Source organism: Ctenopharyngodon idella, chromosome 21 (assembly GCF_019924925.1).
Source record: "Ctenopharyngodon idella isolate HZGC_01 chromosome 21, HZGC01, whole genome shotgun sequence".
NCBI lineage: Eukaryota > Metazoa > Chordata > Actinopteri > Cypriniformes > Xenocyprididae > Ctenopharyngodon > Ctenopharyngodon idella.
The window spans coordinates 28,268,940-28,296,175 of NC_067240.1; the positions used below are offsets into that span (position 1 = coordinate 28,268,940).

Here is a 27,236-nt window from a genome sequence, read left to right on the forward strand (position 1 = left end):
TTCTACCAAAAGCCCAACAGTTACTTAAGACGGAACAGTCTTTCATGTTAAGGCAATTCAAGTCACACAGCAGACTACTGTATAAAAGCTGGAATCAACTACTTCTGGTTCCTGCTTACTTCATTGAAAAATCTCTGTAAAAATCTTATAAAGGCCGGTTTGTTGAATGGCAAGATGTACACTATCTTTTATTCAGCTAATGCATTACATTTATCAGAAATGACAGTAGAGAGATTATAATGTTACAAAATGTTTCTATTTCAAATAAAAGCTGTTCTTTCTAACTTGCTGTTCATTAAAGAATCCTGGACATACAATGCAATGGACGTCAAAGAAAATTTATCTAGGAACATTTAGTTTTTTTTTCTTTTTTTTTTAGTCATTATTTACTGACAATCTTCCCAGTCAGAGCAGAGTAGCTCTCAGATATAATCTGCACTACTATGTATTCAAAGTTTAGGTGAGAACTTATGCCATTTGCTGTCATTGGCGTCAAATCTGATGTGACACCTTTTGACGTGCCATATTTGAATATATTGCGCCTGAATGAGATTTGAGAATTATAGCAGACTACTATTATAGTGCTTTTGTGTCCTTTGGTAACCAGAAAAGAAAAGAACAGCTTGGACATTCTCCTAAATTTCTCATTTTGTTTTCCACGGAAGAAAAATAGTCATACTGATTTGGAACAACCAAATGTTTATTTGGGGTGACTTTTGCATCATGGACTGGGCTGTGCATTAAAAAATTGTAAATGTAAATATTTGATAGTGTTAATTTTATTGTGTAAAAATAATGCTAATCACAGGTGAGATGGTTTGTTGTGTTGTTTGTTGTCTAACTTACCCTACAGTATTCATTTATGGGTTTCAGGCGTTTCATGGCCACGTCTCTGATGTGGCTTCTCCTGAAGAGAATCTTTCCTGTTAGGAAATAAAGATGATCATTATAAACACACCCTCAATTCACCAGCATCTTCATTCTCAAATTCATCAGCACTCTTTACAGGGTTTGAAAGGCACATTCGGGAAACTTTTGGGAATGTCCCTTCATGCTTTATGACCATTTTATCAGATGTTGGAAGACCACAAGCATGAAACTTGCCCAAACAAAGATTGTGGCCCATAAAACAATACCAAGAAATGAACACAAATGAGACTCTTAAGTTTTATGACTCATATCCTGCTGAACTAAAACCATATACTGTGGTCCATTTTTGCTGATTGTAATAAAAAAATTAAAGTGAAACATGTGGGAAAACAACTAGTCCATCCCACATAAGGCCCTAGGTCATAGATCTTTTAACAATGGCACATTCAGAAGAATGAGGGTGAAAACACCTTGGTGTGTGATGTGGTGCGTATGTGTAAATGTGTTGAGTTACTGCCCCGGACCTCATGTGCTGAGTGGAGTTGGGTAGGGTCCACACCCTCTCGTAAGGGCCTCAGAGTAGTCAATTTATAACAAACCCTGTTTACACCTGGTATCACCAGCCACCTCAACTGATTTAATGATCCAAAATATCAAGGCAAGACAGACCATTTACAGCTGATATTTACATGTGTCTTCTGTAATCACTTGTGATCAGATTTCAAGGGGAGGGTCTCTTTACCAGATCCATAGCTTAGCTTGTCTTAGCTTGTATGTATTAGCATTCTTTTTTATATCTGAACTGAAGCAATGGTTTTTGAAATGGAATTTACACTGGCTAAAGGTCAGTTTACACAAAGACGAATATTCAGAACAATACAATTTGAATTTGAATGAATGGCTGTTAATGTGTCTGTTCAGACCGACATAAGCATTTGCATGTCATCAATGTGACAGTTTTTCCCGTTCGAATGGGAATTTGCACTGCGTCCAAAGACACTTTGGGGAATGCCAAAGGCATGATGATGTCTGAAGTACGTGCATCAAACACGACAATGACATTGGCCTGTGAGAGCACGTGTGACTGTGAGTATAAAAGGGCACCTAGAGAACACGTCATCAGCTTTTTTTCTCTTCAGGAGACCATTTGTTTTGAAGCGTCTAAGGCGAATTCAGGAAGTGTGCTCACCCATGTCCGTGTTAACTGATGATGGAGGATACACACCACCTGTGCGTTATTTGACTCGGTGAGGAGCATGTGCGTTCTGTTCTCGAGGAGGCATGAAAAAGCTCCGACAATGCCTGTCCCTTTTCTCGAGGGAATTAGGACAGGCATTTGCTCCCCATGGATCAGGACATGCTGCAGCTGAGACCCAGCGAATACGGAGATCCTTAGGCTCACAGGTATAGCTGGCGGAGGATTTCGAGTGAGGTATGTCTCTTTCTCGCTCTTCAAGCCAGGAAGAGCAGGATGTGGCTGTGGAGGGAGAGGAAATGGTAATGGAGCCCTTCATCTCTTCATCTCTTCATCTCGTTCATCTCTTTCACCATGCAAATTGCGTGAATGTGGAGGGGATGTGCGAGCACGGATATGCATCAATGCCTCCCATCGAAGATACATTTGCAAACTATCTATCAATGGGGGAAACATTGATGTTCAAGACTCCAACCCTGCCATCAAAGCCGTTAAGAATAACATCAAAGCTGAATAGCAGAGCATCTGCGGCTGCAGGTCAGGCCGGTGGGGCTTTGCACACGATGGCGGTGTTGCAGTCTGGATGACGGCAAAGGTCTGTCCCCTGAAGCAGTGATTGAGCTGTGCTGCACCACATATCACCAAACAGACAGCTGCCGCGATCAGCCACAGAGAGACATCTGTGGATCAATCTGGTTGACATCGGGGAGAAAGAGAAACACTTTCTTTTCGATATGCCAGTCTTGCCCTCTGCGCTCTTCAGCACATCCATCGAGGCGGTGTTCGATAAGTTCAGAGAGGCGAGGGCATGGTCTGCAGCTTATTAAAAGATTAATACCGCATTGTTCCAGAACTGTGCCTCAAACCTCGGGGGATACTGGGCCGTCTGGGTCTGCGGATCACAGACAGGCAGAGTCTCGCCACTTGGGCTACTCCTCCTGTGAGGAGCAAGACACAATAGAAGCGGACTTGAGGAAACCCAAGAAGGATTTGAGGGAGGTTATTGAAGCCAAATGTGCAGGCAATAGAAATCCTCCCCGCTGAATAACATTTCCTTTCCTCCGCCCATCCTTCCCGGCCCCTACTGACACCAAATATGCTGGCTCTTCCAGCCACCTTGATAGCTGCGTTTAAGACTGGGCATACTTGGCCTCCTTTCGCTATAAAGAGATAAGCTGTGATAAGCCGTCTTTGATTCTGAGTAAGCTTGGCCTCCTCTAATTCTAGAGAGTCATTCTGCTGAGGCCTTTGCTCTTCTGAGCTCTATTTAGGCCAAGAATGGGCAAACTTGGTCCTGGAGGGCCACTGTCCTGCAGAATTTCATTCCAGTCCTAAACAAACACACCTGATCCAGTTAACCAATGTCTTCAGGATTACTAGAAAGCTACAGACAGGTGAGTTTTATCAGGGTTGGAGCTAAACTCTACAGGACAGTGACCCTCCAGGACAGAGTTTGCCCATCCCTGATTTAGGCATTGATTCCAAGTGGGCTGGCTCTCTGTGGGCCGCCTTGGTAAACTGTCCTTTAGGGTGAGTTTGGTTTGGCCTCCTCTCATTTTAGAGAGTCATTCTGCTGAGGCCTCCACTCCCCTGAGCTCTGTCTTGATAGTGACATCAAATCTGTATGCTAGGTGAATGTGACTGGCCTCTTCTCTCTGTAGAGAAAAGTCCGTTGAGGCCTTCGCTCACCTAAGCTGCAGCTAGATAGCGACATCGAGAGTGTTGGCTCTCTCTGGGCCACTGTGATGGGCTGTCTACTAGGTTGAACATGGTATGCCTTCTCTCTTTGAGAGAGTAATTTTTGTTTAGGCCTCCGCACACTTGAGCTGTGGGGAGATGGTGACATCAAGTGTGTCGGCTTTGATAAGCTGTCTCTAAAGGTGAGTGAGTTTGGCCTACTCTCATTTTTGAGAGTCGTTCTGCTGAGGCCTCCACTCTTAATAGGACCCGTCTCTGGCCCCTTAGTATTTGGCCCAGAGATGCTAATTGTGAGTCAGGCAGGATTGAGCTTTCAGCTCCCCTGAGGTCTGTAGGGGTTGAAACAGATCCTCCTTGTATGATGACGGGCGGAAGAACTTCAAGCCTTGTTTTTCTGCCACTATTCCCTTGAAGGTAGTGCCTGGCAAGAATAGCTGGCACTACTGACTGATAGTGCCAGCTATCGACGTAACTATCAACTGTTACACTCTGCCCTCAGGACAGGCACTGGACGCCCACCCCGGTAAGGAAGAATTAAATGCCAGGTTTTTTCTTCCATAGGGCATGAAGCTTAGGTTGTGGCCTTAGTGAATAGTCACTGACAGTTCCATGTTTAGACCTGAGTGAGGGATTGGTCTCTGGCATCTAAGTCTCTTGAGCCTTTCTTTGTGCTTGTCATAGGCAGTTGTCGTAGGCCATTTAGGCAGTTATTCCATCAGCATGGCGAGTTTATCTCATGCCAGAGGCATCCCCCAAACTGCCTTTGGACGAAGTGTCTCATTCCCCTTCTCAGGGAACCATGGTTAAATGCGTAACCTGAGACGTTTACAGAGATATGTTCTAATCTCTTTTCCATTGCACTGCAAAGAAAACTGGCCAACTGAAAGTTGAACAGCGATTTGTGTACCGGCGTAACTGAGGTATTTCTGCTGTTCTATAAACATCACTTTATCACAGAAAGTTTGCATTTTTATTCAGGCTATCTGCCGTTTTAATGCATTGGTCTGAACAGACAAATCACATGTAAAAAATTGGACCAAATTTTTGCAACAAACATTTGTGTCAGTGTGAACAGGCCTTAAATTGTTTGTGCACGTGAGAGAATGATACATCTTGTAGCCCAACATTTTTTTTTTTTTTGGTTTAAAACTCTTTGACAAGGACACTTAGGACACTTGACAATAATAAACCTGATGTTTTTACAATGGAAATGTGCAATGATACAAAAAGTTATCCACACTATTAACAAAAAAAGTTCATCCCCTTTTTTTCATGCCCTCCTACAGCTAAAAGGATGAGTAAAATAACATTTTTACGGAGGAATTAATATAACGGTGAAAATACTCTTAGGGGTACTTTTTGACTTGAAATCTTAAAACATCACGTTCTGGAATAAATATCTGAACAACATTCACATGCATTTTGGTACAATGTGTGGTGGTGAGTATTGTTGATATTAAATGTGATGGTAATGACAAAAGGTGGACTGCAATCACATGCTTTGACATGAGTGTGTTTACAAAGCTCAATAATGGATGCTGAGTGTGTGTACATTATGCTCAGCTAATTACAAGACTTTCTGTGTAGATTGTTGACAAAGCGCTGTGTCAGTAAAGCCCAGACACTGGTTAAATGGTTGTAAAGTGCTGGTATGTAAGACAACATTCAGGTGCTTGTAGACTGTCTGATCCAAAAGCAAACAAACCTACCTTAATTACAGCCAGATGTTCATTCTAAACAAATTAACTGTAACATTCTGAACTGGCTGTAAATTATGTTGAGCTAGTACTGTGGGTGAGCGGGGCACAACCTAACGCAGGGCTAGTTGTAACACACTTGCTACCATGACAAAACTTAGTGTATTTACTAGTTGCCATATCAATATAGAGAAAAAAAATTGTGCCAAAATTAAAAAATGTTTGGAAGATATCACTGAATAATTATATAACCATAGCAAGAGTACATTTCTTACTGAAGTTACTTTTTCAGCTCAATTTTTAGTGTTTATTTTAAATGAGACACATCTTCTATTATTTTAATTTGCCCATATTTGCCCTATGCGCTTATTAGAGATATACTTAGTATAATTTATACTAAGTATAATTTGCTTATACCCGGGATGGGCAAACACTGTCTTGCAGAGTTTAGCTCCAATCCTGATAAAACTCACCTGCCTGGAGCTTTATAGTAATCCTGAACAGAGATGGTCTTATTATTGGGAGATATGAGGGTCTGTGGCTCTACCATTGGAAAAGGCATAATGATTAACTTGGATCACATGTGTGACAGTCAATCACTGTTTGCGGATACCATAGAAATGCATAAGAAGTGCCATAAACTAAATGATACCTGACGTGCAATTGTCCGTGATGTCTCTTATAAAACTGCATTTTTTTCCCCCGGTGTAAACTAAAAATAGATCAATCCAAAACTAATGTTTAAAGGATAAGTTCACTTATTAACCCCAAGCCTTACTTACCCTCAAGCCATCCTAGGTGTATATGACTTTCTTCTTTCTGATGAACACAATCGGAGAAATATCAAAAAATATTCTGACGCATCCGAGCTTTATAATGTAGTATGAGCTGAAGAAAGTGCATCCATCCATCATAAACATATTCCACACGGTTGAATACGGAAGGTGGTCTGGTGGAAGCTAGATATTTCACATCATAACTTGTTAAATATGGATATTTTTTTACACAAATGCATCGCTTCGCTTCAGAAGGCCTTTATTTTATGGAGCCGTGTGGAGTACGTTTATAATGGATGGATGTGGATGGAGACACTTTCTTCAGCTCATACTCGTTGATCCCGCCCACTGCCATTATAAAGCTCGGATGCATCAGGATATTTATTAATATATTTCTAATTGTGTTCACCAGAAAGAAGAAAGTCATATACACCTAGGATGGCTTGAGGGTGAGTAAATCATGGGGTAATTTTAATTTGAAAGTGAACTAATCCTTTAAGAGCAAACATGTTGAAGATTAGCCGATGGGCTGTTGATTCATTAAATGATAAGCTATTTCCTCACAAAAGCAGTTTATTCAGCGTAGTGAAGCCTCTTCTCGATTGACATCCATTAAAAAAGAAAAAAAAAAATGCCCTTTTGTCTCCTTCCCCAGCATTAGCAGGCGTTATGCTTTTTTCGGCTAAGGTTGCAGTCTTGCCTTCAAGTGGCTTTGTCCTGAAGACATTGATCAGCTTGTTCAGGTGTGTTTGATTAGGGCTAGAGCTGAACTCTGCAGGACAGTGGCCTACCAGGACCGTTTGCACGAGACTTAATGTAAAGCGGAAAAATGAAGTATACCCAGATACCCAGGCCAAATAGTACATAGGTGACTGAACCTGAACTTTTTTTTTTTTTTTTTTTACACAGTGTTATTAACCAACACAGAAAAAGATTTTTTGATATTTGGCTGGTTTCTATTGATGATTCTTCCACAGTTTGAGTAAATTGTAAGTATAAGTTAAGTTGAGTTAAGTATATTTTCAGTATAATAACTATTAAACTGTTAGAACTGTTAGTTCATGGACTAAAAAGTGAACTAGAAGTACAGTTGCAAGAAAAAGTATGTGAACCACTTGCAGAATCTGTGAAAATGTTAATAATCTTAACAAAATAAGGGAGATAATACAAAATGCATGTTTTTTTTAATTTAGAGTAAGATATTTTACATAAAAGATGTTTACATATAATCCACAAGACAAAAAAAAAAAATAGCTGAATTTATTAAAATAACCCCATTCATAAGTATGTGAGCCATTGATTCTTAATACTGTGTGTGGTTACCTGGATGATCTACGACTGTTTTTTTGTTTTGTGATGGTTGTTCATGAGTCTCTTGTTTGTCCTGAGCAGTTAAACTGAGCTCTGTTCTTCAGAAAAATCTCCAGGTGTCAGCAGTGACTGAATGATTTTGAGATCCGTCTTTTCACACTGAGGACAACTGAGGGACTCAAACACAACTATTAAAAAAGGTTCAAACATTCACTGATGCTCCAGAAAAAAACACGATGCATTAATAGGTGGGGGGTGAAAACATTTGGAATTTGAAGATCAAGGTAAATTGTATTTAATTTGTCTTCTGGGAAACATGCAAGTATTTTCTGTTGCTTCTGAAGGGCAGTACTAAATGAAAAAAAAAAAAAAATGATATTCAAGCGAAATAAGAAAAATTTGGACCTCTTCATCCTGTTCAAAAGTTTTCACCCCCCAACTCTTAATGCGTCGTGTTTTCTTCTGAAGCATCAGTGAATGTTTGAACCTTTTTTAATAGTTGTGTTTGAGTCCCTCAGTTGTCCTCAGTGTGAAAAGATGGATCTCAAAATCATACAGTCACTGCTGGAAAGGGTTCAAATATGCAAAAGATGCTGGAAATCTGAAGAATCTGCAGGACCTGGAGATTTTTTCTGAAGAACAGAGCTCAGTTTAACTGCTCAGAATAAACAAGAGACTCATGAACAACCTTCACACAACAAACAAACAGTCGTAGATCATCCAGGTAACCACACACAGTATTAAGAATCAATGGTTCACATACTTATGAATGGGGTTATTTTAATAAATTCAGCTATTTTTTGTCTTTATTATATGTAAACATCTTTTATGTAAAATATCTTACTCAGGACAGTACTAAATAAAAAATAACATGCATTTTGTGTGATCTCACTTATTTTGTTAAAATTTTTCACAGATTCTGCAAGTGGTTCACAAACTTTTTCTTGCAACTGTATATAGCTAGTTAACCAACAGTACACCTATAAGGTCTTGTAGTATAGTTCACAGTGTAGTTCCAATGATAAAGTAAATCTAGTTGTGTACTTAAAAACTACTACTGTCAAACTTTTATAACCTAAAAAAAATAAATCAATTTAGTCCAAAGAAGTATTGAAATTGTACGCTTACAAGAATTCTTCTAGAACACAGATTTCAGAAAATATACTTGTACTTTACTTAAGTTTACTTAAAAAGGAAATTACAATTTAACAGCATTTCCCATATGAAAGCAAAAAATGGCAGCAAAGGGATTCCAAGAAGCAGCAAAAGATAAAGATCTGTGTATTTCTGCAGTCTATGACTTGACTTGTCTGTATGCCAAGGAGCATTCTGGAATGATGTTTACCTGGTAAAAAGGGAATGATTCTGCGTTTTGGATCCTTCTGTCCACCTTCCACGGGGAATTTATCCAGAAGCTCCATCTGGATAACAATATAGAAAAGCTTAACATCAACATGAAACTACAACTCATTTTAGTTCTGCAGTGTAAAATTTCTGAGTAAAACAGAATAGAAGAAAAAGTAGGGCAGGACTTGAATGAATCGATCAGGGATTGACTGGATAGTGAAAAACCAAACCTAAATGTGATTTTGAAGTGAAGCACCATTGGTCGTTGATTATAATCCATTAAACAAATGGTCCTTCCCCCTCTCTGCGTGGCCTGCTCTACATAGACCTACTGACATAGTGGAACATTTTTATTCCCTACACCTCCCTCCGTTTTTACTCCAGTCCACTTACAGCTATAGGTTATTTTTCTTTGCTGGCACCAATTAACATTTTCCTCCCATCTGTAGAGATTTGGTTACAGGCCCTTATTCCAGTCCAAAAGCAGCTGCAGACCAATGAAATCACACCTGTGCCTTTCCAAAGTATGTTAAAGTAGATCATATGTGCATTTTACACATTCATTCACTAATGACTATAGCAGAGCTTCAATTCATCAGCTGAGCAACGTTTTCCAACACAGCAGTTCTGAAATCCGAAAGGCCTAACAATTTACCCACAATGCAATATCAACATAAAGCTAACCAGTGAAAAAATAGCTGTCATCTTCAACCCAGCTCATTGGAAATACGTGCCTGTGGAGACACTTCTGCAAAACGATATTACGTTGCTTAAAGTGCGTTCAGTTTTATCCAAAAACAAAAGCAAAAGTAAGATAAAAATGCACATACTGAATCAACCATGTCATTATAGGCACAAGTTACTGTATTTGAGTATCTTTTGGGCTACTTTGTAGTTGTACTGAGTATCAAAGATTTTGGCAACTTTCACTCTCTACTTGACTACATGCAATTACACATTACATTTTGCATGGCACCTAACTTTTTCTGCAGCAGTTTATTTCTGCTATAAAGAAGCAATATTGCCATCTAAGGGCATTATAGGCACTATATCTTGGCCGTTTTGTCTTAACTCACCCAAACTTGTCAGAAAAGTTATGAATGTGATTGTGAATGTGAGTGCATTAGCAGATGAATTGCGCGTATTTGATTTATTATATGAGGACATGCAGCCGGTGATGAGGCCGAAACCAGCACATCAAGTAGCAAGAGCAAGACTTTGACTAGTTTTTTTACATAACATTATTTTATTTATCTGCTATATTGAAGAGAACTTTTTGAAGGATATTGGTTTACTTATGGCCTTTTTGTGCACTTGAGCTTAACTGAGAGTTTGTAGACGTTTAAAAGGCTGTTGTGTCGACCTTGATTTATTGAAATTTTGAGGTGTTCAGTTTTATTTTGACTTTAGAAAATAAATGTGATTTCTGATCTTACAAATCAACTGTTTCTTATTTTCAATGGCATGTCTTTAGGTGTTGAGGACTAGTTCATCTTTGAGCCTACATTCAGTATGAGTAAAAGTACTGTTAAAATCAGATACTCTAAGACTTTTACTCAAGTCGTCTTGGAATTGGTGACTTGTAACTTGTAATGGAGTCATTTTCACTGTAAGGTATCTGTACTTTTACTCAAGTATGGTTTTTAGGTACTCTTTACACCTCGGCAAGTCTTTGATCTCTTTTATCATGACTCCCGTTTCATGGGAATCGAACCCAAGCGCTCCGCATCGAAAGTGCATTGCTGTACCAGGTGAGCCACCAAGCACGATTACTACATCAGTAAAGCTGGTTTATGTGATGCAAACATCAAAATGTATTAGTTTACAAATCATGCATTGTGATGATAAAAGTGTTTTGAGGCCATAACACAGTATTGTGCAAGGAACTATATGCAAATTGTTTATTTGATAATCTGTCTCTGTAACCATAATTTGTGTGAAACTGTATGTATAGGTAGTTTTACAAAAATGTAGGACGAGGCATGTTTTTCCAATGAGCCTAAGTTTGGCATTTCAGATCACGTAGTTATATTGTGTTAATATTATATATTGTGATTAATTTTGCTCATAAATATAATAGTGACTTATACAGCCTGTGTAATGAGTTGCAAATAGCTGAGGGGAACTGCATGATGTAATTTCTGAATTTAAATAAATGACTTCTATATTGTGTAATTGAACAAGAAAAAACAAGATGTAATGAAAACTGAAAGCCTCACTAATTTTTAACATACACTTTTCCGTAAACAGCACTAAAGGAATGCACGGACACATTTAAATGTTAAACATTAATAGTGCCTTAGTTTTCACTCGTGGTTTTTCGAGACTAATGACGAAGCAAAGAGAGACTGTCATTCTGCCAGACAAAGCTTTTACTGTTGTCTGCCAATTCATTAATCTAAGGAACAATGTCTTCTACTGTGACTCAGCACCATCTGAATGACGGCACATAGATGAAACTCTTTTTTTCCCGCTTTCGCACAAATAAATGAGCTGCATGGGTCCATAACCGAGCAGTGTCTGCCTCTTCTGAGATTTCATTTTATAGCTCCACACAACTGTTTCAATAATAAAACTTGATAGCTTCATAATGCAAAGGACTTCATAGACCAGTAGTCTCCAACACAGTCTTCAGCAGGCCTGTGAGTCATATAAATGGCTTTGATTTTAATATTTTACATTTTAAAATTTTACAAACACTGCCAGTAAAAAAAATAGGACACAGCTACTCATACTTCATTGCTATTCTCAACATTTTAGAATAATAGTAAATTCACCAAAACAAATGGAAGTATGGAAATTATCGAAACAAATCGAAACTATATTTGATTTGAACATCTTCATTGTAGCTACTTTTACCTATATTTGCATCACCACGGTCTTCATGATTGTTTAATTTAAGACTTTGAATTCATTCTGCATCGTGCGTGTTGACAACATCATTACAGATATGTTGTGTCTTTAGTATGTTATAGTATACTGTACAGTTTGCTTGTTCTGTTCAGATGTACATGTTTATGCTTGAGTAGTGAGTAGTAACTTAGTTAATGCATCACATCTACATGGTGGGCTGCTCCATGTAGAGTAAAACAGCTTCTCCTAGAAGACCGATATTTCTGAATCCTTTGGGCCCTAATATATACGAGGCGCAATGCGGCGCCAGGCGCGATGCAAGTGTTTTTTTGCTAGTTTCAGCCCCACGCAGTTATAGACGATTTGGTAACACTTTGGTTTGAGGAACACATATTCACTATTAACTACAACTTAATAAATGTCTAATTTACTGCTTATTAATAGTTCGTAAGGTAGATGTTGTAGCATTTAAGTTTAGGTATTGGGTAGGATTAAGAGATGTAGAATAAGTTCATGCAGAATAAGGAATTAATATGTGCTTAATAAGTACTAATAAATAGCCAATATCCTAAGCTATATCCTAAGCAAGCTAATAAGCAACTAGTTAAAAGTGAGAATTGTTCCCCATACTAAAGTATTACAGACTATTTTTGACACTTTCATTCCATTCCTCTTCTCTCTCTCTCTCTCTCTCTCTCTCTTTTTGGAAGTAAGCAGTGTTTGCATTTTGCAAAATACCTAATGTTGTGGTGCACAAAAGGAGGAAAGTCAAACAGGTTTGGAATAACAAGAGAGTGGGAAAATCATGACTCTGGGTGAACCAACTACTACTAAGACAGTAGATCTTGTTCACTAACTGTGCATACATACAAATTTGTGTAAGAAGTCTGTGTATGAACATTTCCACGAACAAATCATGATTCATCAACAACGTTCATACTAAAATTTATTATAAATTTCCAGGGAAAAAAAGGAAGGAACAACTGAAACCACATGTGTGTAAATATTATGTACTCGGGGTGGCCTTACAGACTCACAGGAAAAGGTGCATTTTTTTTTTTTTTTTTTTTTTACACTCGGCATTGCTTGAGGTTCTTGCTCTCAAGCAAATGAGCTTCTTCAGAGAGCATCATCTGTTTGCTGAGAGTGATGAGAGTTTGTGCGTAAAACCCTTATCTGGAGATGGTTTGGGCGTGTTTTATGCAAATTAATAACCTCGCTCAATCAGAGTACTCTAAATTCATTAACATTAGAACAAAGTTAAAGGGATAGTTCACCCAAAAATGAAAATTATCCCATGATTTGCTCACCCTCAAGCCATCCTAGGTGTATATGACTATTGTGTATGACTATCTTCTTCCTTTTTTCAGATCCTGGCTCTTCCAAGCTTTATAATGGTAGTGAATGGGGGGCCTGTTTTGAAGCCTCCACCCCACCCCCACGGCTCCAGGGGGTTAATAAAGGCCTTCTGAAGCGAAGCAATGGGTTTTTGTAAGAAAAATATACACCTAGGATGACTTGATGGTGAGTAAATCATAGGATAATGTTCAGTTTTGGTTGATCTATCCCTTTAAGAGCAAATTCATGTGCGTACATATGTGTTGTGAATTAGGCTCATTTATTTTTGTGAGAAGTTGTCTTCTGCATATAAATATGAATAATTTGCATAATTATTAGTGAATAAGACTCTGTTTTCAATAAAAGACAGTAAATCAGCCCCTCAGAGTAACAGTAGTGGATGTGAGGAACTGAGAAGAGAACAAACAAAAGCTGCCAAGAACATGACTCCAGTAAATGTTGTTTATAGCAGGAGTTGAAATTCCTTTATGATAAATCCATACGATCAGTTTTTCCTCTGCTGAACAAAGAGAAAAACCCTCCCCACATGACAGCCATCTATATCCGATGGGATGAGCAGATATACGTCTCTCTGGAGTTCACATATGCTAATCACATCCATATGTCTGAGAGCCACGCCTGAGCTTGTGTTCAACAACACTTGAGCTGTTTGGACAAGAAAGCTGCTGACATGCAGCTGAACATGATCTCAAAAACTTGAAATGCTTTCAAATTAGTTTTGCAGGCAAATATAAATTGTGTCTACATATGAATATATTTACAAATCTGGTTGGTTGAAAGGGTGTCCAGCTTGTGCAGAGCTGGAATCTAGTCAAATTTGCAGCTCAAATATACTATAGTTTTGAGTTTGTTGAAACTTTTTTGTTCACAGCATAATAACATTACTTCTATTTGTGGCATTTCATAATGTTTATACTATTATGTGGGAAAAGTAATAGTTAAGCATGAGTAGATGTGTCCACACTAGTGTCCTTTGTGAAAAAGAAGTGCACTTAATTGTATTCAATGTACACTTGTGTACTTCAAATCTTAAGAGTACATTTAAAAAAAAAAAAAAAACGTAATTGTAGATAATATAATTGTAAGGAAATAAAAGGCCACTTCTGTGTATTTAAAGAGAGTAAACTTTCATGACTATGTTTGATTACACTTTATTTTAAGGTGTCCTTGTTACAGTTTAATTATACATTTAAGTACTAAGTAATATTAATTTACATTGTATTTAATTGTATTTACTATAGGGATAGTGTTTGGTTTAGGGTTAGGTGCATGTATTTATACGTAAATTATTATTACTAGTAAGCACAGGTAACGTGTAACAAGGGCACTAAAATACCCTACACTTCTTAACACACAAGTACATTTTTATAAAAAGAGCACATTGTAATGTCAAATAAAACTTAAAAGAACCTTTTAAAGAACCTTAAGAAAGAAACATAATCTTTTGTCATGTTTCAAAATCCACTTATTTTGATGTGTGTTTAATTTTAACTATAGTGTGTGTGTGTGTGTGTGTGTTTGTTTTAATTGTACAAAATTGCAACTTGATCGTTACAAATGTGTAATTACAAATATATTTACATGCATGATAAATGGCTGAAGGATTTACATATTTTCTAGTTTATATTGTACTTTCATTGTACGTACCTACTATATATTTTTTAAGTATATTTCAGTTTACCCTGAATGCTTGCCTACATTCGTCAGTACATACTTTAACCATATTTCAAAGACAATGGAAGTAATTATGAAATACATACGTAGATGTACTCATGTCCTACTTGAGTGGATTGAGTGGAACTAACTGCATACTATAATAGATTTTCATTTAATTGTAAATAGCATGCAGCTGAGTAATAAGTAAACTCTTTTTAAAAGTATGCTAAAGTGTACTTATTTTTCAAAAGGGCTAACTCTGTTTATACTGAACATGAATTTAGAGAGCACAGATTGATATTATCTGATAAAATTATGTTATGAAAGATTAACTGAACTTAAAGAAATTACTGTGATGCCATTAATCAAATACTAGTTAAACTCACAATCCAAAAAATGGTGGTATGAATTAAAGGGGTGTGTGGTCCACCATTTGCAAAGAGATTCTCAAATCTCTAAACCCCCAAATACAGGAAAAAAAAAAAAAAAAAAAAAACTGAAACAGCGTAACCACATTCAGACAACTGTGTCATAAGATATGATTCACTATTGAAATGAGTTAGTGGTTGCCGTATTTACTCTCTGCATGCCCTGCCTCATTGCTGCTATGTGCTGCATCAGCACTAGAGTTCCTCAACAACTCTTGCTTCTTCATGGAAGAAAGAAAAGTGGCAGACAGCGAGAGAAATGGAGGATTTTTGTTTTCTTTGATGGGTAGAGGGGTAGAGTTAGTGTAAGGGAATAGAATAAACAGTTTGTAGAGTATAAAAGCCATTACGCCTATGGAGAGTCCCCATAAACAAAATATTTTCCCATTTTCCGTGACCTAATCTAAAGTGAGAGCTATTTACTCCTAATAACCAATTAACAATTCCTTTACTACGAGCTAATTAAACAACGATAACTGGTTAATTACAGTGACAATGAATAAAGAATTCACTATTTGTATATCAACAATGTAGAGGCTACAGTATCTTAACTATGAATTAACTATAAACTAATAGCTTGTTAATGATTTGTAACTACTTTATTACTGTATACTTATTATAAAGTGTTACCAAAATATAAGTCAGTTCATGGAAGTGAATGACAACTATTTGTTTACATTCAAACAAGAAAAAAAAACACTTGTTTAAATGCAGCACTCAAGATAGGATGAAGTTAACTATATCATCATATTGAATTTCTAATCACAATCTCTGTCAAAATGATCACAACAAATACAAAGTTCTGTCATTAAACTCTAGATGGTGCAGACTAATAGGTCTTTTAACTCAACCTACTCACAATCACATTGTTATCTATAGGGCACAGCTGATTGGTTTCTGCTGTATCAGTAGCCAATGAGCTTGCATGCTCAACCTTCAAAATACTTGGGTAGCATTTGCCTTAGCAGTGCAGTGCGCTTTCAGAAACCCTCCACCATCCCCAGCTCCACCTGTATAGATCTGCTTCGGTACATGCTATATTGTACAGCAGCAGCATGTCTTACTAGCAGCGTGTTGTGTATGTACTGGCAGTAGCAAGTCCCGTACTTGCTCTGCAGCAGCAGCAATAACCTACAGCAGCAATAAAAGCAGCAGCAGCGTAGCAGATCTATTCCGCCAAGACCAAACACATCAACATTGTCATACCCATTACCATGCCAAACATTCAGAGAGTTGTCATGACAGAAGTTAATTTATTTCAAGTTGTATGATGGCTAGCTAAAAGGTGTTGGAGTAAGCCAAAAGATACCTTTTGAATTATATCAAAAGCAGTAGTTACCTATTATATGAATCATCATGGTAAACAAATGAGCATTGTTTTTTTTATTTCTCCCCTTCATCATAACCGGGCGATATGATTGTCTTGTCCATAACACATGGTTATAGTTGTTTAAAATAAAGAAGGAACACCATCAAACTTAATCTTGAATATTCTGGGTTCAGTAGAAGTTAAGCTCTATCTACAGCATTTTTAATATCATTTTGATTACCACAAAAATTGTATGGCAGTATGGTATCATTCCCTTTCTCAGGGAACCGGGGTTACATTCGTATCCCCAAGACGTTCCCTTTCAAGGGAACTCAACACAGCGTCAGATTGATGCTATGGGAACGTCAACACCAATGTCGCCATACTGGCAATTGCCTGGTCAAAGGATGTGAATAAGCACAATTCTACGACCAAACCAGGAAGAAAAGGGGGCCGTGGTTTCAACATATCCACCAACAACTTCAATTGAAGAGGGCAGGAGTTCCTGTCCTTACATAGGTAAACACCTCTAACTCTACCACTAAATCATCGGGAAGCATGAAACTCTCTCTTTTGGCCTAAAGACAAGGCTGAAGGGGACAACATAGGAAGTGAGACCAAAATCAAACCTGCAAACAACTTCAATAGAAGAGGGCAGGTTGCTACTGTCCTCAGACTAAACATGGATAGCAACACCTCTAACTCAACCACTGTTCCTGCTCTCACATTCGGCCTTATCACAATGCAGAAGAGGGTAGCAGAGGAAGTGGACCTCGACTGCCAACAACTTCAACCGAAGAGGGCAGGTATTCTTGCGACTGAGCCAAACCCAGTCTTGCATACTCTAAAAGCAACCCAACCGAGGGGAGCGTAAAACATGAGGGCTGCACCCACCTACATTTCCCAAATGGAAGAAGGCCATTACCTTCTAAAGTAATGGCCAAGGGCAGGAGAAAGCAAGGGCAGGAGGGAAGGAGAGAGCAAGGGCAGGAGGGCAGGAGAGAGCAAGAGCAGGAGGGCAGGAGAGAGCAACTCTCTACCGCCTGCTCAACCCTCAGTCCTCCTACGAGTAGAGTTTTCAGAAGATCTTGCCCGGAAGGGTAGATGATGAAGAATGGAGCAGAATGACAACTCAATATCCTCCTATCCATATCCATGTTCCTAGCAGATCGTCAGGGGAGCCTGCCGACTATACCAGCCAGGCTATACCAGCTAGAGGGGGCAACAGGGAAAGTAGCGCTTTATACTTATTCATCGCCCTTCCCTGGGCGTCATCCTAAAGGCTCATACCGCGACACCCAAGGGACCACCACTACTACAAATAGTAGAAGATGTCGACATGGTCGTCACATTCAGTGACAGTAGGGCAGTCCACCCTAGGCAACTATGGTCACCCCCTACCCCTACACTGGTACTCCAAGATAGCAAGGAGGGGCAGAGGGCAGGATCGACACTGCCCTTAAGATCGAAAGCCAACAAGATAGTACAGGCTTCTAACTCCAGCCTCTCCGCTAGTTGCCCTGATCGGCTAAAGGTGGCTTTATATGGAGAGTTCTAACAAGGAAGCCTGCTGACGCTGCACAGCGATGACAGATAGTTGTTCTTTTACCTATTTGTCCACTCGGTACCTTGCGAACTCTGAGGAAGGGTATATAAATGGATGCTTCTACATTCATACTCTCACCCTCAGCTCCAGTGCTGAAGAGGGCAACAAAGTGAGTGGGAACTTAGACAGCTAGAGAGGCCTCAGCTACGCATACATCCACCAACAGCTTCCATGGAAGAAGGCAGGTTACTTATAGCTCTACCATCCCAATCACACAGCATGCAATGCCTCAAATTCTACCACCAACCTGTTCATTAGGAAAAGAACAAACCTCCACCTTCAGCTTATAGTGCTGAAGAGGTTGAGCAAAGGAAATGACAAGCTTGACATTAAATGGGCCACAGCTACAGTTGCATCCACCACAACTCTTGTCTGGAAGGGGGCAGGCCACTGCACTGCTACCACCAGGCTTAGAACTCTGTACTCTCAGCTACAACCACTTCTGACTTCGCCATGTGGAGCACATACTCCTTTCTGAACCGGGGGCAACAAAGGAGATAAAAAAAAAAAGGCTTACATGAGTAAATCATGAGGGCCACAGCTGCAGCTGCATCTGCCTACATGTCCCAACTGGAAGAGGGCAGGCTACTGCACCGCCACAACTCCAGGTTCTCAATCGATTATCTCAACACATCTCATATATCTCACACTTTTAAATGGTTTGCTTGCCATAAAAACTCCTAACCAATGGAATCTAAGGACAAACAATGACACACACACACATCAAGCAAAGCGGCTTCCTGAAGACAAAGAAGCTGATGACACATTTGCACATCTATTTATAGTCTCGCTGACTCACTTACTGGTCGGCACCTGACTACTTAAAGGCCAATTTCATTGGTGTGTTGGCACACACTTCAGACACTGGCTCACGCAGAGGCGTTCCCATAGCATAAATCTGACGCAGTGTTGAGTTCCCTCGAAAGGGAACTTCCTTTAACTTAGATTTTCATTTATTTTTTTAAATAATACAAATTTTCTTCTGAAAACATGGTTTAATGAAAATGTTTTAATATTGATGCACACCTCTTGTGGTCAATAAATTATTATAAATATTACAATATAAGTCAATAAGTCAATTATGCCACTACAGTTTACATTTTTAGACTTATGAATGAGCTATTTGGAGGGCTTTTGTTCATTTGCTAAAAACCTGATTTTTCCATGGTATGGTTCACATTTCTGAGGAATTGCCCACAGAGAAAAGATCCTGTAACATCAGGAAGCTGTGGCACACCTCACAGTGGGAATTTCTGACGAATTGTACAAATTTAGTGAATAGTTTCAGTTGTGCTGAGTGCTATTCTAATAATAGTGGGTTTCCGTTATAAACTGTTTGCAAGTTTTTGGCTGCTATAGTTTGAGGGAAGAAGAGTCAGCACAACTGTACACCATCAAACAAGAAGTTCTTTGATCTGTGTGTAATTTATATTAGGCATTAGACTGGTGATCTCACTCTCAAGAATGACTCACTACCTTAAGTCATACTGTTAATAACCTCATGATCTTGATTTTACATTCATCATAATTAGGGCTGTCAACAGATTAAATATGTAAACTGAATAACTTACAAAATATTATTTTGTATATAGACTTTTAAATCAATATTTGCTAAGAAAAGCCTCCAAATGAAGATTCAATGTCAATTCAATATCATTTCAAAAGACAATCTTTTTTATTATTATTCCCTCTGAGCTATTTTAGAATTACTTTATTATTCATGTACAAGTGCAGTCTTTGGACCTTGAACTTAGCCTCTCTGTCAAGACTGTGTTTTAAAGACTAGTCATTCAAATTTAAATTAGATAAAAGTTTTATGAAATAGACTTAAAAAAAAAAAAAATAAGATGACTAACTTGTAAAACTAATCTGTGGTTGGTTTATTCTGTTTCTGACAATGATCAGGTTTAATTTAATTTAACTTAAAGGCAAGATTACGAAGTCTGGTTATAGTAAATTGCTATGATGTTAAATTAAATACAGACCAAATCTGAAAGTGTCAGAGGCTTACTTAAACTGAAAAGCAAAAGTAGCACTTCTCCAGCAAGCAGAAATACAACTAAAATTAAAGCTGCAAGCAGCGATGAAAGGGCCCTCGCACCTGGGGCCACCGCCACCCGGTGGCCTTAGGAAAACAGTGAATAGTGGGCGACATGCATGTAAGCGAGTAAATACAGGTGAAATATGGCAAAGTCATTTTGACGTGCCACACTTCCTCCTGCCAACAGGTGGCGCTTTGACTATTACTGAATATTGCCATGTAGATGTCTTTAGGCCAGGACTATTATCAAACGTGAAGTTTGGAGCAGATCGGACATCGTATGCCTGAGTTACAACAACTTCCTGTTTCATGGCATTAATCGCATACTTTAGCACTTAGCCAAGTGTTGCATGATTTAACTTGTTTCTAGCATGTTTGGTACTTCATGGCATGTTTAAATGTGTTTCTGGGAGTGAATTACAGTGTAAAGCATGCCATTTCCTGTTGCCAGCAGGTGGCACTATGACTAACTGAATATTGGCATATAGATGTCTTTAGGCCAGGACTCTTATTACACATGTGAAGTTTGGGGCAGATCGGACACTGTATGCCTGACTTATAACAGCTTCCTGTTTCATGGCAAAACATCAGACTTTGTCAGGCCACCACGAACACGCCCTTCAACGAAAACTCAAGATCTTCGCAATTTAACGTCGCAAAGGCCTTTAGATTAGACTGACAACATATGGTGTTTATCTGGTTTAATCTCTATGAGAAGTTAATCACAGTGTAATACATGTCATTTCCTGTTGCCCGCAGGTGGCGCTAATGACTGTAACTGAATATTGCCATGCAGATGTCTTCAGGCCAGGACTCTTATAAAAACACGTGAAGTTTGGGGCAGATCGGACATTGTGTGCCCGAGTTACAACAACTTCCTGTTTCATGGCGAAACATCGAATTTTGCCAGGCCGCCACGGACACGCCCTTCAATGAAAACTCAATATCTTCGCAATTTAACGTCGCAAAGGCCTTTAGATTAGACTGACCAAATATGATGTTTATCTGATAAAATCTCTAGAAGGAGTTCGTTAAAGTACAACGTCTGGAAATGGCAAAAACTGCAAAAATGTTGCCGAGAAAACTCAAAATATCTCACTTCCTGTTGGGTTTACAGATTTTGCACCCATGGACTGTTTTTTAGGGATTAGGCTGTTACATCTGTCTGCCGAATTTCATACCTGTATGTGAAATGTAGCGCGAAGGGCGCTTAGTTGAAATTTTGCAGGTGGCGCTATCGAGCCACACCTAATTCTGTAACCCCATCAGATGTAAATTTTCACCACTTCTGACGCGTGTGCAAAGTTTCATGAGATTTCGAGCATGTTTAGGCCCTCAAAAATGCGTTCATTTCAGAGAAGAAGAATAATTGACTGAGCAATTACAATAGAGTCCTCACACCATCGGTGCTCGGGCCCTAACAATAGTCTGTTCCATTCTGATTTATTAATTTGTGTTACTACTTCATTTGATAATTTATAACCAAACAGACAAATATGAATGACCAGTGTGCTCACGTGTAGTTTCAAATATTTATGCGATGTTGGTTGAACATCAGAAAATTAGAGTGCTTTACAGCATTATTTCCAGAACATTATGAACCTGGGGTGCATTTCCCAAAGCGAACTATGGTCGCAAGTTCCGTCGTTACCAATAGAGTTCAATGGGACTTACGACCATATTTGACTAACAACACTTTCGGGAAACGCACCCCTGGACGTGAAGATGCCACTGCACAACTCATGAAGTTCCTCAACATTCAGAATCACAATCACTGTAAGGCCCAATAAAACCCTCCTCTTTTTTGTCTAATTAATGTTTAATTAATTGAAATTATGAAACACATAATTTATTAACAATTTATTAAAGTCGGAATTGGAAGTTGCAATAGACTTTTCTTCCCTATTGTGACATCGCTTCTCGAACAAGAAAAAAAAATGTAGTCACCAGCCTTGTCACAGAGGTCTACTCAAAGCAACCTATATCTTCAGTTAGTTTCTTCACACTTCTCTCAAACAGAGCCATGAATATGATGACTTTTCCTGTTGCACCACTGAACCATCTAATTCCTGCCACATAAACTTCAGCAATTCTGTGGCCATCAGTGAAATCCATGTTGATCTCTCCAACTAATAAGCTTTTAGTTCTGCACATGACATCAAACTTAAGGTTTGGCATCACTTCATCAAGGTTCCATGGCAAAGAACAGTCACGCTGTTTAAGTTCTGCATTATGCCTTATGTCAGCAAAAAGGATGCTAATATTTGAATTCACATTTTCATTCACATTTTTATTATCACATTAGTATACTGTAACTAGTCTAAAACTCACCTGAAGGTCGAAAAATTTACTGTAGCGCCTGAAAATGATCTCAGTGCTGCCATCAGACCAAGCCACTTTGATAATGTAAACCTACAGTAAAAAAAGAAAGAAAATGAGAGTTAACCCACATTTACAGTTCATTGGTTAAAGGTTAGTTCATCCAACAATGAAAACTCTTGTTTACTTGTCATTTTCTGACCCTCATAGTTCCAAACTTGTACAAGTAACCAGTACTTTGCTCTCTTTTTCATGCAACTTTGATGAATGGGGAATGGAGCTTCTAAGCTTTAAAAAGATGCAGAAGCATCATAAATGCATCCTAAAAGTGTCTCTAATGATCTGTGCACTACATTTCATCTGAAACCATTTGACAGCTTTGACTAAAACTAAGCCATCACACACTGAAATTGTCCTTGGTGTGACCCAAATCTAAATGATTTGTTCATGAATCAGACTAATTCACTCATTGATTTAAAATTTGGTTGCAGTGGTTAACATCCAACTGGAGGAAAACTTTATAATTTAATAATGACTGAATTTTGATCTATTCCTCATACAAAGACAGTGTTTGGCTCCGAAAGGACAGAAGATTATACTTTCACTTTAATGATATACTTCCATGGCATTTTTATAATCCCTTTGAATCTTTTTGAGCCGCAGTCCCTTCATCAACACTTTGCATAGAAAACAGCCACCAGTGCAATTCTTCATAATCTCTCCTTTTGTGTTGCACGGAAAAAGTCATTCAGTTTAAAAACAACATCATGACTGAATTTTTATTTTTTTAGTCGAACTTAATGCAAAAAGTAGGTGTTCATGGGCAAGCAATGCATTATAACATAAAAAAGTGACAGACTTCTTCTGTTAAACATAGTGAGACCTCTTTATTAATTAGTTTTGGCCATGTTGAGGGTAGACTTGCTGCGATAGTCGGTGTTGACTGTGTTACCGATGTTCAGCCGCAACAACGGGTACATCACTTGCCCACCGCGGCAACACCCCCCACCGTCGTTTTGATTTTTTATAGTAATAAAAATCATTTAGTTCAGTTCGAAAACAGACACTGCAATTACAAACTGAACGCATCTGCTCAATACAGCGTGAGCCGAACGAGAGTCGCAGCACAGATCAGCAGCAGGAAACAGATTTCATTCATTACGAGAGTGAGGAGCTGACTGACAAGACGATGGCGGAAGATTTTTGGATTTTTGCAATATTTTAGATTTAAAGCCAGTGCTAATAGGGAACCTGCAAAGGATTAGTTGTGTTTTTCTAGTTGTTGTGTTTTTCATTAAGAATAATAACCCACCATTCAAGCAATTGCCGCCCCTGAATTGGCGCTAATTTGAAAGCAAAAGTTAAATACGCGCGGCCACACGGGCATTCATAATGGTGCGTGTCTACTGTTAAGCTCAGCTTCCATGTGAATTCATTGAAAACGCTCACTCTGCTGTGCACCGTTATGAATGCCCGTGCGGCCGTGTTTATTTTACTTACGCTTTCAAATTAGCGATTTAAAAGCAAGGTGCAAAAGAGGGAACCCCCCCCCAATTCCGGTGATACGGGTATTATCGGTGTTGTCGCACATTGATTAACCGGTGGCAAAATTTCCTCACCGTCACAACCCTAGTTGAGGGAGATTCACCTGCTTTATCCATTTTGTTCACGTGCAGATACGATTGTGTGCATACATAATCATTATTGTCAACACTGTTCTGTGATTTATCAATGAAATAGCTTAGAAACTGAAAAGTTCTAGCATATATTTCTTAGTAACTAAAACACACAGCTTCACTATCAGTAGAGAGACACTGCCAGGTAGAATTCACACGCAATCGCTTTCTCACTAATGCATTCGTATAATGTAATCTTTACTGTGCTACTTTATCTGTATCTGATTTAGAACGAGCAGGAATCTGTGAGAAATATAATGACCCAAAGACAAAAGAACTGATAAAAATAAACTTATGTTGGAGCAATAAGCTTTGTCATATGCCATAGCTGTGCACAAGGCAACCTGTGTTCCAGTCTCAGTTTGAGGTCACTCACACAGAAAGCATTTTTGCTTTCAAAAACATGAAGTCAGGCAGTGGAATAGGGAAAAAAAGTTGAACTGTTTTGAACTTGAGCGCTGCATTTTTAGAATGCCTAGTCATGTGCAAGACGCTGCAAAAGACATAAGATGCAAGCGCAACGGATGTATACACGTCTGTCTAGTGCATGTTTACATAGAAAAACAATGGAAAAGGAGTGCATTGGAATGAAAAAACGAGTTCTGTGTGACCGACCCCTTATTTGTTCATTAATTGACAACTGCGTTCTGGGGACCTGATGAACAATTTAATGTGCAAGTTTTTGAAAATGATACCGCTACTGTCTCCATGTAAACTACATAAACGTGAATTTGTGAAAACGGTGACATCATGCGTATTACATGCTCAATCTATAGGCGCGTAGAGTTTCTTTACAAAATCACCAACTACTGGCCTGGCAGCAGAATACAGTGTTTTTAGTTGTTTTCATGGATCCGTGTGAACAGTAGGCCAACACAAAAAATGCAAAGGAAAAATAGTTTTAGTACATTGTTTTCGTGTAAAGGTACCTTTAATGAAATGGTATGCACACAGTACGCTTTAGAACACGTCGTCATATTTTAAAAGAATTCATTTGTTGACTAGACGCTGCATTAGAGAACAGTATGTTTGCTGACAAGGCCTAAGAGGACGTTAATGTTGGTAGTACTTTTTATTTGTTACAGTCTATTTGCATTAGTTTATATCCAGCTGTGCATGTTTATGCATTCATTAGCCAACTAAGTTGCTTATTTAAAGCTAGTAACGTAAGAATGCCAATTAATATGTTCAAGCACTATGGTTTCGATTAAAAAAAAATATTCTCACTGGAACACATATTTTCTTATTTTGACTAGATAATAATAATGTGCTCTAAAAGAGAGCAAGAAAATCTGTATATACATATACATACAATTTCAACACTATGATCCTAGTCAGGCCCGGTTCTCTGAATAGCATCAAAGGTTTCTATTTATGTGTTTTTTCAGCTTTGAGCAGTGTAGCCAATCAGAGACATATTCTGTTGATCTCTTGAACACAATGGCCAATCAGAGCTGTTTAAGTTTTCAGAAACCACACACCACTCAAAACGCTGGAGTTTTTGTCCAGTGCCGAGTTCTGCATGCTCGTAAATCCTCGTATTATAACAAACGTAGACATGTCTAAACAAGCGTAGACACAATGTAAACGAGATTCACTGTGCAGTCTAGACAGCTTCATTGATTATAATAGAACTTTGTAAGATCGCAATAGTTACGATTTTTCTGTATTTGGCTGAGCAGTTGTTTGGGTGGCTCACCAATGTATTGGATTTCTTTAATACATAAAATAAGTAAGTTCTTGTGGGGAGAATAATTTATTGAAGGTAGTAGTGTAGCACAGTTCTTCAGCAGCGATGTTAGTGTGTTGCCTTCAAGAATATTAGCCCTTCTAAGAATCTTAACTTCTCCCAAAGTTCTGTCTGTGGAACAGGACTTTATACCCGAAGACAAAAGGGCTACAAACAATAAATACTGTTAGCACCTCCCAATGGAGATCCTGCAATCTTCAAGAAGTTCCTGAGGAATGCTCTTCCTTTGTTATTCTAATTGTATGGACCATTTGGTTCACACCTTTACAGACACAGTTTCAGTTAAATTGCATCTGAGGCACAGTCACAATGTAAATGCATCTGACTAAAGATAACTGAAATACACAATCTTTCAGACAGACTTAGATATGTGACAGCTTTTAAGTGATTATAAGTGATTATTTAAGTGATTATATTCACTCTCGAAATTGCAGTGATTGACATACAAACAGTCAAATATCATAATCTATAATATTTGACATAAATACTCTTGTAAATCCCTCACTGTGCATTGCTATTCTTGTTATGGTGGTGCTTACATTATACACCTTTGTTCTACTGCATAACAGAACCTGTTAAATGTTACATGTTTCACACACATTCATATTTTGTTGTGTTATTTGATTTATTTTGGATATATCCATTTTTTTTATGTTCTTTGGAGTGTTACGTTTTTGGTTCAGTTTGGATAGCTTTTATTTACTTCAATATAGTTAATATATATTCATATTTATATTTTTAGAAAAGTACAATACATTTTCATAAGCCTCGTTTCCACCGAAATTACCGGGAACGATTTGTCCCAGGAACTTTTTTCTTAGATTAGGCCCGTGACGTAGGACTGCGCGCAACTTTCCAGTTCCCGCTGGATTTCGTCCTCCGCATATAAACTTAATAAAGGCTGAACCTCGTTGTCAGTCCATCTGTCGTATTTTTTAAACTCCATTGCTGATTCGAATAGCAAACAACTCTTACTGCACGCGCCGCAACAGACTTTAAAAATGGTGGTTGAAATAAAATGCAGCGTGAACTCAACCAATCAGCATGTTCAGCATCCAAGTACCATGCCCGAAAGATCCTAAACTTTGAAAAAGTACTACCTCGCGAGCAGGGACTTTCTGAGGGGGAAATTTTACCCAGAACTTTATTTAGACCCTGGTTCATGCGATCAAAATACACCGAGTACCATCACAAAGTCCGTAGTTCCTGGGGAAAGTTCCTGCAGAGGAAACGCAGCTATAGTTCAGTCAATACTGTTTACTTTGAATGTTGTTCTGATTCAGTATTAGTTTTAACTATCTGTTGATTATTCAGTTATCAGCAGATACTGCCCAACTTAGTTATC

At 38.4% G+C, this 27,236-nt stretch overlaps 1 protein-coding gene across 1 annotated transcript in view; it reads right to left on the reverse strand.

Moving 5' to 3' along the window:
* The window catches only part of sh3pxd2b (SH3 and PX domains 2B), a 48,484-nt gene that overhangs the window by 17,326 nt on the left and 3,922 nt on the right, over positions 1-27,236 (reverse strand). Inside the window, 3 exon segments of the mRNA XM_051877686.1 lie at positions 847-923; positions 8,893-8,968; positions 22,478-22,558. Coding sequence (XP_051733646.1) covers positions 847-923; positions 8,893-8,968; positions 22,478-22,558 — 234 coding nt within the window.